This window comes from Canis lupus, chromosome 5 (genome assembly GCF_048164855.1).
Source record: "Canis lupus baileyi chromosome 5, mCanLup2.hap1, whole genome shotgun sequence".
Lineage (NCBI taxonomy): Eukaryota > Metazoa > Chordata > Mammalia > Carnivora > Canidae > Canis > Canis lupus.
In genome coordinates, this window is record NC_132842.1 from 63,749,000 (window position 1) to 63,762,956 (window position 13,957).

Sequence of the window (13,957 nt, forward strand, 5' to 3'; positions counted from 1 at the left end):
AAAAAATACTCTCTGATAATGAGCTTCTTTCCTTAAATGGATTTCTAATTCACCAACAAAACCTACATTTAAATAACGCTAACGCTGGGATGCAGGCTGCCCAGGCATTTTGGGGAGGCAGGGTGGGTGCCCGGAATGCACAGCATGACCCAGGTTCTCATAAGTACCCAAAAACAACATTCGGAATGGAGACCTGAGATTTTTATCCTAGAATCATTCATTCACAGAAAATTCCGAGACAGAAACCTATGCTTTTTCTTACATATAATGAACATTGTAGAAAAATGGAGAAAATATGTGTATGTGGGCCTTGCCCATGCGTGTGCACCTGCTCACATATGTATCTTGCTTAATTTTAAAATTATTTTTAGGAGCGCCTGGGTGGCTCAGTGGTTGAGCCTCTGCCTTCAGCTCAGGTAGTGATCCCGGGATCCTGGGATCGAGTCTCACATCAGGCTCCTCGAAGGGAGCCTGCTTCTCCCTCTGCCTGTGTCTCTGCCTCTGTGTGTATCTCTCATGAATATGTAAATCTTTTTAAAATAAAAACTTTTAAACCATTTTAGTGGGATATGATGGTGTACAACACACTGTACATATATCACGTTTGCACCTTGATGAGTTCAGAGATAAGTGTACATTGGTGAAACCACCCCCACACGTCTTTTTTCTATCACATACCTTCAGAGAAACTAGATACAGGTCTTTCTCAAGTGCTAACAAATACATCTTTCAGAAATCCTTATAAAGATGTTTATCCAAATGAATCTGAGGGCTCATTGTGTGAGTATGTATTTAGGGGTCGTTTTACAGGGTGGGATTTTGCTTCTGTAGACCATAGCCGCACTCCGGAGCCATTAGAGCCTTTCGTGTAAATCCTGCTCAGTTCTTGGATCCCTGACATGATAAAGTGTAGCATGTCAGTCCCACTTCTGTGCACGAATCTTACAGGTTCAGAGTCAGGGGCCGAGAGCCCCCTGGAAATGAGTGTTGTGTTTGCTGAGAGGAGGATTATGTGGGTCTTCCATATCTATGTGTCTATGTTTATTCTCTGCATTTGTCTGTCTGTGTATCTGTATTTCTCTCACTCTCTCTCTCCTTGGGAAAGTTATGCCTTTTACTTTAAATAATTAACTAGCTCTATTTATATTAGAGAATGGATATATACATTTCACCCTTTGGAGACCAAAGCTGTGTGTCATTTGATGCACTGAAGGAAGGAAACAATACACATTATAAAAAGAAGGGCATTCGTTTACCATTTAAAAATGGTGAAAATAATACAGCTCCAAATAATTATGCTCACAGAGCCCTTCCATATTGCCAGACTGATAACAAAATGTTTAAAGCAACAAAATGTGCCTACATATACCATCTGAACCTGAAAATACATTTCTGGCAAAATCCAAGTTTTACATTTTGATAACAGGTCTGTAGCAGTAAAGAGCTTATGTCTGAAATGCTGATACAGTCTTATTTGTGATGGTATGAATGGGCTATTGTGTTAGGGAATTAAATAAAAATTGCCGTGTTCATTGGATCCTGCTTATTTTTTAAACCTCTTTGCACTTAATGTTACATTGGGAGATTAAATATCACTGTTTTCAACAGCTCTGATGGATATAGATATCGTTTTCAACTCTGTTTGGAGATTTAAAAAAATATTCTTTAGTCTCATTATTTATTTATATTCATGCCACACCCCATTCACGAGAAAATAGAATTTGAGTCCTGAGAATTGAATTCCATTCCCTTTATTTCACATTTTAACCTCCCCACACTTGTGACATCTGTTCCTGGAAAGTACGCTATGAAATCCCAACATGCTCTAAAAAATGTGTCAAGGTGATTTTCTTGGGAACTTGGCCTTCCACCTTCTGACAAATGCCAGTTGAACAAACCACACCCACACGTGACCAGTTGGCCAACTGTTTGTAATTGTCTCCCTTTGTTGCCAGTCTTGATGAGAAACACCACCATTTTCCAGAATTATCAAGTTAGCTTAACTCTGTGCTCTGTTTTCTGAAAGAAGCAGCCGACAGCATGTAGCACAAACCTCTGTCACAGTTCACGTTTGGTCTGAGGAAAACCACTCTTTTATCTCATGACACCAGCATTCTTGCCAAATCCCATTCCAGTATTAAGTAAACCACCAGGATTCTTGATCTTTCTGCATATTAACATAAAACAATCTGTTTTCTTTCAGTTTGGGAGTAACAATAATTACATGAACATGGCTGAGGCAAACAATGCTTTCTTTGCAGCCAGTGAGGTAGGTGTCTATCTTCATATGTCGGTTCATGTTTTGTGTGTCGTTTAGATCATTTTAAAAGGCTTGAAGGGAAAAGCAAAGCATCGAATTTATCTCTCTTATGTGGTGCAAGGTAACGACTCTGGAGGAGAAATGAGAAAAACCTTTTGGAAAAGAAAATGACCTGACAAGTCTATCACTTGTCTGGAGGCTGTTACAAACTGTTAGTAATTCACACACGTCTCTTAATGGAAAGAGATATGTATGCAAACGAAAGTAAATATGTAAGAAAATACATAAAATCCATCTAGCCAAATTGGTATCTGAGCAAACTGAGTGGTTATTTTTAAAGCTGGGGTGGAAGTGACTTTCAATAGAAAATATTTCAACTTCACCTAGCTCTGGGGATACTTTCATTAAGATGCCATGGTTTGGGAGATAAGGTGGCAAAATAGTATTATAGTTTCTTGGGTCTTCAGTGACAGTGATGTGAAGTGAGTGTTTTGTTTTCTTGTTAGATCCCCACAGCTTGTTACAGTGCCCGGCACATAGTAGGTGTTCAATGAATATAATACAGAACGAATGAATGAGAGGATATGCTCCAAGGCTTGGTTGGCATGGCAGGGAAAACTGGGGGGTGGACTCCAGAGGCAGCATCACCTGGGCCCTGGGTCGGTCTACAGTGTCCCGGCACAGATGGAACAAAGGTCTTGTTGCTGTTTCTACTACATTCCCTGTTTACTGACTTTAACGGCTGTGGCCCGGGCTCATTGGCCTGCCCTTCAGAAAAACCCTGATCTTGATTAGATGAGGAAAACAGTTTCCTTAAAAAAAAAAAGGCAAACCGTGAGATTTCAGATTTTAAAACAAGAACACACAGGTGAAATTGGTCCAAATGGGATATTTCCTCTTGGGGTTCCCGTAATCAAAAGTCTTCATTTTCCAAATACATTCAAATATAGGAAACTGAACTAGCTTGACCCCAGAGGATGAAAATCATAATGGCTTTGTAAATGATCTTGGTACAGGGAAGCAAGTGGTACGAAAGAAATTAACTTTGAGAAATTATTAGAAAAAATGAGGAATCAAGAATTAAGGGTATTCGTAGATTAATCATTTTTACAGTGACCATCCTCTCTCTCACCAAGAAGACGGCTTAGATAAGGGATATTGTCTGGCACTAGCTGCTGTGTTGTTTGTGATAATGAACACAAACCCCATCTGTAAGGACAACATGATGTTTCATTCTGTAGGATTTTTTCCCTACATTTGAATCAAACATTGATGAAAGCTCTACTGCCAGCAGCTGTTCAGAGACAATTTAATTCCAGCTGTGATAATTCACCGTGTCAGACATTGGCTGTTATATGTTGATACAACAGTTCTCCAGATTTGCATTTTTATCAAAAGGAACAAATGTTTTGAACATTTCAGTACAGATGGTATTTAACCATGTACATACTATTTTAACATGTTCAAGGTAAACACTGAAGAGTCAATATCTGTAAAAAGTAATCATTATAGACTCTAAATGATTAACCTGATATTGGTCGTATGCCAGAGTTGCAAAAAGTCTGTGTATTTTTTTGTTGGTGGTGCCATATGTGGTTATTTTATAATCTCAGATATATCCAGTGTTTGGGGTTACTTTTTTCTCTAAGGAATGCTTAACTTTATAGTTCATATATTACCTCTCTTTAAAAGTGGTTTAAGATTTTAGCATTCTCTTGGTTATTTATTAGAATGTTTTATTGTTTTATTAGGTTATGCTATAGTAACATACTCGATTCTTCCCTTAAAATTAATTTGTTTTTTAAAAAAATTACACCATAGGGACCTATTATACATAAGACATCTCTCTGCTCCTTAACAAAAATAAAATCGAAAGCCTCCTTAGTTTTGACCGCCTAGCATAAGACCTGCTTTATGGTAGAGTTTAAGAGCTAATCTTACACAATGATTTTGCCGTACATCTTTTCTTGAACAAAAAATAAAGCCCAAGTAAATGTTAATGCACCACATTATAGCATGTGCCTAATTTCCCAATCATTGCATTAAAAGTAAATTTATTTGGTTTTTTAACATTTTAATGAGTGCAAACTAATTCAGGAAGACTTTAGGTTTGAATGCTGTAAAGTCGAAATTGTGCCTGAAACCAATTCCCTTCACATAGATATTGCCCTGTAGATAACACCACGGGGACTAGGATACTCTGAGTTTGAAATTCACACATTTGCTTTATGTTTTCTGTCTGTGTCATGATTACCCTGACCATTTTTAAAGTACTTTAAATATTTATTGAAATAATATTTCAAGTGTTAATTACAGTGGTAATGAAAACAGCCAAATGCCACATATCAAGAATGAGTGTTTATCCGTATTGTTAATGTGATATGTTAGATTTCATTAAGCAGTAATGGGGTAGCAAATGAGTCACAAATTACAGTTGCATCTGTTACTAGACCACATTAGTGCCAAAGTAACGGCAAATGCAGCCATAGGGTTATGTTCATTAGCCAACCATGTTTGTGGCCAATCCATCCCTTTGTGTTTGAGAACTTGGGGTACCATCATAAGACATTGACATCTTTTGGGGGTCAGGATTAGAATAAATATGTCAAAGAATCTAATACTTCATTCTAGCTTTTAAATATGTTTTTATGCTATAATGTTTTGCATATATTGAATCTGCTAGGAACTTCAAGATGTTCACTGGTCCCACCATAGCCAGCCATAACTTGTGACCTCTTTATTTCTGGTAAGATGCAATTAGCAGTTGACAGGTTCTAGATACAAGGAATGGTTTGTTTGTTTTGTTTTGTTTTTCTTTCTCTGAGTTTGTTTCTATTCTCTCGCAAGTGGTTATTAAGTTATAGCATCATTAATAGTTTGAAGAATGATGGTTTGTAGTTCTTAATTCATTCTCTTAACCAATTGTAGCAGGTTCAAATTACCTTGCACCAGTTAATTCTTTAAAAAATGCTACTAATAATGCACTATAACTTTGATCCTCTGAGCTAGAACAAAAAAATATGACTCCTTCATCTCACTAGAATATCCTAGATATTGACCTGCTCTCTCCCCAAAATCCAAGTTCTATTTTAAGAAAGGTGGTTAGTGTAGTAGAACATGGCGGCCCTGATTTACATCCAAGTAGTACATTATTTACTTAGGTCTTGAGAAGTAACACTTGTCTAAGTAAGTGAGCAACATCAATGGAGTTACTAGTACATCTCTATCAGTGTATCTCTGTGCTCATTCTGTAGATAGTCTTTTGTTGTGGTTTGGTTTGGTTTTAAGTGGGCTCCACAGTAGGTGGGGCTTGAACTCAAGACCTTGAGATCAAGACCTGAGCTAAGATCAAGAGTTGGACACTTAACCCACTGAGCCACCCAGGCGCCCCTGTGGATAGTCTTTCAGAGTTGAAGACTGCCAGAAGTGTTCTGATAAATACGTATTAAGATCGTCATAAAAGAAAATAACTCTCCTTATAGTTTAAATAAAAACACTGGGACCTTTTAATATATGCACTGATACTCCTTATATAAAATTTTGTATTACAAACCGTAACAATTTCCATAGAAGCGTTCACTGCACTTGGGAATATACCGATAAGGAAATTAAAAAAGCAAACTACAAATTTAATATTACTTGTTTTATATGTTGTGGCAGAAAGTAAATATGTGTAATGTTCACTTCTGGATTAATGTTGTGTGTGTGCACCACAAAATCGTCAGCATTTTATGAAGCATGTGGATAATGTAAGCGGTTTGAGCTGTTTCGCTAACATATCAATAAAGTGGCAATTTGTTATATAGCCAAATCTAATGTCGCTGATGCTCCAACTAACAACAAAGACAGATGTTGCTAATTAAGTACGCATTAAAAAACTGTTAATACTGATACTCCATTAAAACCATATGATAATGAGACTTAAATCTTTAATCAGAATGATCAGCAAAACTTTATATATGGAAATCTGTGTTTAAGATGTTTTCATTTGAGAAATAAATATTTGGTGTAGCTATGCAGTGTTTTTATGCAAAATCTTTCTTTTTCCCTCCAAGGAGAAATAAAACAGAGGAACAGAATATGAAAATAACTATATTTTGTTTCCTTTTAGCAGACATTCCATACACCAAGCCTCGGGGATGAGGAGTTTGAAATTCCCCCTATCACACCTCCTCCAGAATCAGACCCTGCCTTGGGCATGCCCGATGTTCTTCTGCCCTTTCAAGGCCTCAGCGATCCATTGCCTTCCCAAGGAAGTGAATTCACACCCCAGTTTCCCCCTCAAAGCCTGGATCTTCCTTCCATTACAATCTCAAGAAATCTTGTGGAACAAGATGGTGTGCTTCATAGCAGTGGATTGCATATGGTAGGCACTACATTTATTGCTTGAAAGTGTTTTTTTAATCATTTGCACTTCTTATGGTAAAGACCTGAGAATTCGTGGTCCGGAATGGGCTTCTCCCCTATTTACCGATGGACCTGAGGATTGTTCGTCCTCGTGCCATTTAAATGCAGGGAGAAGAGGGTTATGGGTTGGTTGATGACCATCAGCAACCCCGTTGGAGGATGGATGACCCAATAAGATCCTTCTGATTTGAAATAATTGTCAACAAACCTGAATCATTGATTTGGAAGTAGCCAATCTTCTCTTGGCTTTGGTTTAACACAAAGATGTACTTGAGTGGAAAGTTTGCCCAGGAGAGATTTTAGAAATGGAGGCCCTTACTGGGTACCTAGGTCTTTTGCATTTGTTGGATTATAACATAATGTCTATGATACATGATTTGCTCCTACTTCAAATGAAATATCAAACTGTGATACGGAGAAAGGGAAAAAAGAATAATTGCTCCTAGCCAGCAGAGGAAAATAGAGAGTGGGTTATTGTGTGAAATATACCTAATTGTGTTATTTATTGTCATAAACATGGAATAAGGCACTCTAGAGAGCCAAGATCACTAATGCAATAATTTTGGTTCTATTTTTCTTAGTGTGCAATTATAGTCAGCAATCACCAGAGTAAATCTGCTTAAGTATTTTAAAGTCTTCTGCTGGGATTGTTTTTTTTTCCCCCATCATAGTATATAATACATTTGTGTCTATCTAGGTGAGGTATAAGCAGACATCTTAAAACAAGATTAATAGTTTATAGGGTTTTTTTTTTTAACCCTGATAAAATGAAACAGATGTGTTGGTATAACAAAAAACAAATCCTATTGCTTGTTTACATATTTCTCTGCACATTAGGACCATGCCAGTGATGTTTATTGGTTTCATTGTTAATTCCCCAGATAACAACAGATGATTGCAAAATATGTAGTGGATTAGCGGTGCAAAGATTCAGCGTGCTCTCTGAAATATAAGATTACTTTCCCAAATAGGATTGTGGCAACATAATTTTCTTTGCTTGTGATCTTTTGTGTTGGAGCTGAACATCAGGGATTTTATTTTTACTTTTTTTTTTTTTGTCAGAAAAGAATGCAGTGAACAGTCGGGAAATGGTCATTAAGTATTCATAAATGTTCCTCACCATCACAAATAATTGTTTCCTGTGGACTTTCTTACATTTTTGTCCCTTTGACACTGGAATGAAGGGTTCTGTCCTCTGTTTCTCCAAGTCAGGCTTGCAGCGTTGTGCCTAGAAAAGCATAAAAATAAAAAGGATATTTAGTCACCAGGGGAGTTTATCAGGGTTCACCATTATTCATAGATGCTCAGCGAGCTCATTGAAGTTGCAGAAATAGTTAAAAGACCATATAATGCATGCTAAAATGTGTTTTTATTAAATTGGTAAATATTTATTAATAATATAAGAATCTGCCTTTAAATTAAACATCTGATGAATTACCTTGCCTTAAAGCTATAAAACTGTTATTGCTGCTATAAAAAAGTGTAAAGGAGGCATTTTGACTATGAAATTTCATTTCATGGTCAATTGAATTTACTATATTGGAAAGAACTAAAGATGGAATCATAAAATAATTATGATATTCACATACACTTAACAATGCTTTCACGGACTGGCCTTGGGAGAGAGGACTCAATTTTTAATGCTTCTTTTGTAATGTATTGCTAATCACTAAAGCAGTTGAATTATTTCATTGATTTTTAAAAGTATAAGTGCTTTAGCTAAGTGCAGGCTGTTGTCATGGTATTTACGTGGACCTCATCACATTTATTGGGTGCCTTTCTGAAGTTTTGCTGAACCTGAGTGATATTTATTTTGGCTTGAAACAAACTAATCTTGTTGAAAATCCTAGTAGAATTTCACCTTGAAGAAATGTCATGGGATTTTAAATCACAAATGTTAGAAAAAATAAAATGTACTTGGACAGAATTATGATGAATACAATGTGTCGTTGGCTTTGTTCTATGTACTACCTGACATGTTCACCTATAAACTTGAATTCAGAATCGCCAGAGGCATGGTTAAAAATAGGCTATGTCAAGGTTCTTCTATATCTCCCTCCGGGTACCGAGTTGGCTGGCTACATCATAATACTCCACAGCAGCTCCTCGGAGATTTCCCTCAGGAAAGTCACCAGAAAAATAATAAATAATACTTTATACATCATGCATTCAGCTTCCCAGTGTGCATTGGACATTTCAGACCTTATGCAAGTAAGAAGTTTTATTATCCAAATGAATATGGCTGTCTGTTAAGGATTGCTGTGGTGAATTAAGACTATCCTAGAAGGAGAAAAGCCAGCTTGTTTATGTTGTATTGAACCAGCTTTTCTTCAGAGCTTCATTGGTTTTCCTTTGGAAAGACTGACAATTTTGTCACATTACCGATTAGCTGCATTTTTGTTGGCAACAAGCACAACCGTGTTTAACTTCCTTAAATTTATGCCACTATATTTAAAAACAGAGAGCAGGAACAAAAAGGACAGGTTAAAAAGAGTCCGATGATTAGCATTCACATCTCAAAATATGCAAATAATGCCCTCGTAGTCAAAAGCAAATTGTTGAAAAATTGAATGTCGAGGCATTTGTGACTTCAAAGAACAACCTTGATTTGTGTGTGCTGGATGTGTATATTTTAAAACAAGATGCGACTGGCCAGTCCAAACCAGCAGTATATGTGGGTTAAAAAATCTTTACCTCTAATCATTATTGTCAGTTCAGATGCTCATCTGGAAATTATTTTAATCTCCAAATGATTGCGATTCTAAAAATCTACTACATGCGCTCCAAAGGGTTTGGGGTGTGTGTGTGCGTGTGCGTGTGTGTGTGTGTGTTTTAACACCTCTCTATAATCTGCCCAGCCTGCTGAGTAGCATTGACATCAGTAGTACATCAATTTCAGAAAGTGGATTATTTTTACTAGACAGCTATTGTGACATATTGGGTCAGTCATAAATGAAAGATATTCATGCAAGCATGCAATACTTGTAATGAAGTCTCACTCTGACCTTCTGTATGATTGATTCTGTAATTTAGTTTTCTGAGGCAGTGCCTGAAATGAAATGAAATCATGTTGAACAAGTTTTGAATACCCACAGTGCACCAGGAGAAGAAAAATCTGCAGCCCTAGAGGCTTGAGAGAGCAGCTGAACGATTTATCTCTGTGCTATTATAGCCTTTGCCAGCGTTCAACATTTCTTTTTTTTTTTTTTTTTTTCTTATTTGGCTTAAGTACTTAATTCTGCAGGTAGCTGTAAATGGGAAAATAAAATGCTGTTCAGATTTAAAATGACAGGACAGGAGTATGTGCAGGGGACTGATAAAATATCTTGAATAGAACTGACCTTTCATGTAGCTGAAAGTTACTGGGGGATTCATCCTCATAATTACCATATAGATTATTTTTATTTCTTTCCTGCAATGAAACATTTCAGAGAGCAGTAGTGCTGATTGAATGAAAATTGAACTTGTTAACATTCTTTTCAGCTTAGCCTGTTGTACATAACAGAAGGTTAGCTTTGATGAATTTCAAAATTCTCTTTGATATCCAAGAAACAGACAGTAAAATAATTGTCTCTAGTCTGATATTTTGTATGCCCCCCAAAAGAGAATTTATAAAACACACTGATAATTCACATACTTTTTCTTCATACATTATATTTCATGTTTAGAGGACTGACATTTTTCTGTTTGATATTGCTTTGGATTTAATTGTGATACCACATATTTATAGAAAATGAATGCTACTCTGGTTGCTCTGGTAATATCAAACATGGTGTTAGGAAATTGAAAAGGCAGGAAGTAAGGGAGGCATATTTGAGTGTGGAAGTTTCTGTACCAGTTAAAGAGAAAGAAAAGGAGAGATAAAAGTCCTATAGAAGACATGCATGCAGAGAAGAAAATTAAAAGCTTTTAAAATATTCATAAGACTCTTAAGTCACACTCTGGACAGATACCACTTTTAACCAGAGAAATGGGAATATAGCAGAATAATACATTGAAAACTACCGGGCTTATTTTCAAAGTTTTTCTCACAGTCATTTGTTATGGCTTTGTTTTCAAAGTTGAATTATTTTCGTTTTCACAAAACAACTTTCATGCCATTTTTATACTTTAAAAAAATCTTACATTTAGAGAAATAGCAGACTTTCAATTAATACATTGTTTTAGCAATGTTGCTTAATGTGTTACAGATAAAACAGTTATTTCATGGATCATTAATGTGTTTAATGCGTGGAACGTTCTATTAAAACAAGCCCTTATTATTGTTATGAACATGTTCATTGCCATTGTCAATAGAGTCTGCCGAGCTACATTCCACAGGACAATTGCCACATAGCCATTGGAGGTACCAACAGTCTCATACAAATTGAATGATTACTTCAGTTAGATTTATTTTTGGTCAGAGTATGGTAAAAAAAAAATAATTTTATTCTGAGTTAACAGTAGAAAAGACACAAGTTACATAAGCAAAACACCCACTTTGGGTGGAACGGGACCCATATGTTTCAAGTCCAAATCATAAAATTGAAATGGTATGAACCTTTACCAAATATTTGCTGAGACCAATAATGTGTCGTACGTTGTTCTTAACAGGTAGAGAGTGTTTATATATACTGTTTACAAAGTTGCTTTCATGAATACCAGTGTCTCTTCCATGTCATACAAAAACTCGGAGGCTGATGACTGCTTTAGAGATGTTTATTGTCCACTGTCACTTTTAATTTAGCAGTTACTACACCTGGACAATTGCATACCCAAAACACACAGGCCGCAGACATTTTTATGAGCTGCCTTTTCTTGTAGAGCAAAGAGCTTTCCTTGTACCATGTGTAGCTTAAATAAGTATTCTTTCTTCTCGATCTGTAAATACCTATTCGTCCTGAACATATGAGTGCTGTGTTTAAGGCTGAGTTGGTGTTAGGGTCATCTATTAAAAGGGGAGCATGTTTTAGACTTCTGTTAAACCCAATGAGCTTTGTGTGAAGTGTGACATGTGATCACTTGCTTGATTTATAACATTCAAGGAAAAGTGGAGTTAGAAAGTTATGATTTCCCCGTATCTTGTTTTTGACATAATCATCTGTAGTTACCTACTATCTGGTGATACCATTAGCACTTCCTAGGGTGTCAGGGACAGTAGAGATACCATATTACGTCCTTCGGATTGTCAAATGAAACTGGCTTGAGGCTCATTTTTTTTAGAGGGGTGAGCATTACATCTGTGCTCTTGCCCCATTTCCTTTTATTCATGTCACCTGTTGCTCTTTGAAATGGCCTTCTTTGCTCTTACACAACCTGTCCCCTCCTCTGGCCTGTCTCAGGGGATGCTGTCAGGCTCACGCCTAGAACAGCACCTGGGATGGAATATACTAGGCTCTCAATAAATATTTTATTTGTTGAACATACGAATAAATGAAAGAATGTGTATTTGCCATTAAGAACATACCTTGACTACTAACTAAAAATGAGGAAGAAGGGGTTTGAAGTATAAACAGCTGTAAAAAATGGAATTCGTCTTTTCACTTTTCATTGAGGCTTGAATAAAATAAGCATGGAGCTGACTCCTTGGTAAAACGAAGGAGTTACAGGGTCTTATGAGGGAAATACCATTAAGTGTTTTATGGTAAACTCTTGGAAATTTTATTTTGCTAAGAAACTATTAATTAACTTTTGGGAAGACTGTTTTTCACAAAACAGTCATGTGTAGGTATGTTTGATTATAACCCTGAGAGTAGCTATTAAGTAAAAATTATCTATTTCAGTGCAGATATTTTGATGAAGTTAAAGTTTGTGGTATGTAGGTCTATAATTATCATTGGTATGCATTTGTCCTAACTGTTTGTTTCAGGGTTTAGTGCGGTTAGGAATACCCTAGCTGTGCATGACAGTTGATTATTGTTCACTTGGAGACAAAATTTTAACGTTGCTATAGGACGTAGATTAAATAATTGAGCATAAAATTACCGACCTGAATTTCATACTTGTAGTTCTCTGATCTTTATTAATACAAAGCAGTTTTTATTACTGATAATTGTTTAATTGCTCCATTTCTCAAGAAATATTGATTAAAAACACCCCAGTGCAAATGTGTTTAGTCACACTCGCTAATATATTTGGATTATTTGCTTCTTAATTAGATGCTATCCTCTATTATGAAAATCTACCATTGGATCGTTATGGAGAATAATCATTTATAAACGTGCACGGAAGGTGCATATTAGATGTTTAAAAATCCTTTATGGTAAAATCAGCCCAGATGGAAGTAAGTACCACTGTCATAAGAAAAAAGAAGTAAAATACGATAATAATGTGCCATATCTCAAATAAGATGTCAATTGGAAAGCCTCTCTCTCGCATTTGCAAAAGAAACCAAGACCCAGTACTCAACAATGCCATTATGTACTACTAAGCATGCAGCACAAAGATATTATAATAAGTGCCACGGGTGGGAGGGAGGGCAGTCCTAGTCATGTACTGAGAAGATGTCATAGAAGACCGGTCTCTTGCTCCAGGCCTGATAGAATGAGTGAAAACAGATTATAATATGTAGAGGAGGTTGAAATTTGTTGCCTAAGAAAGTGAGAGCAAACTGCCCATTTCCCACCAGACACCCCCTCCCGGAATCCCCACATATCTTTATATGAAGCATGGCCGAGGTGGTACCCCATTGTGATTTACACAGTGAGGATATTTTTCACCTTGCCAATTTCTTTCAATCTTGATTAAGTCCAGGAGAAAGTCTCAGTTTGGGGCTAATAAGTCTTTCACACCTCTTTTATCCTTTTTAAATAAGAGAAAGCAGAGGTCTGGCTCAGAGCCTTAGGCAGGCCCCATATTTAGACAGACTACAACAGTGTTGTTTCCTTTTCTTGGTCTTTATTTGGCATTCTGTTGATCCAGGTGTCCCCTGTTTTTAATTTGTGCTAGTGATCCAAAGTTTCCTTTTTAGCATAAAATTATTCAGATTTTAATAGTTTACTCAAATGCTTAATGTTCAGTGATAGACTGGATTTCAGCCAATTGAAGAAAATGAAGGACTGCTATCAGAAATATCCATTCCATGGTTTCCTTTTTTAAAACAAAGACAAAGGGGCTCTTTTATTAGGTGGAGAGAGAAGCTGGCCTCAGGTGAGCACTCTTCACAGCAAGACCTACACAAACCATTAAGGCTTTGTTGAATTGTACTGATAGGCAAAGACAAGGCAGTGTGCATCCTGTTATTTTGTGAAGTCCATGGCCTGCCCATTTAGAAAGACTTGGGTACTCTTCAAAACGTAGGTTAGTGTTAGG

General features: G+C 36.6%; 1 protein-coding gene across 6 annotated transcripts in view; it reads left to right on the top strand.

Annotated features, from left to right (window-relative positions):
- TOX3 (TOX high mobility group box family member 3) overlaps positions 1 to 13,957 on the top strand; it is a 105,731-nt gene that overhangs the window by 73,758 nt on the left and 18,016 nt on the right. For 3 of the 6 annotated variants that reach the window (XM_072827083.1, XM_072827081.1, XM_072827079.1), the window contains exons 2-3: positions 2,204 to 2,269; positions 6,372 to 6,626. In XM_072827083.1, coding sequence (XP_072683184.1) covers positions 2,225 to 2,269; positions 6,372 to 6,626 — 300 coding nt within the window. In that variant the 5' untranslated portion in view covers positions 2,204 to 2,224. The remainder of the gene's footprint in view (positions 1 to 2,203; positions 2,270 to 6,371; positions 6,627 to 13,957) is intronic. The other 3 variants (XM_072827084.1, XM_072827082.1, XM_072827080.1) reach the window with 1 other exon arrangement.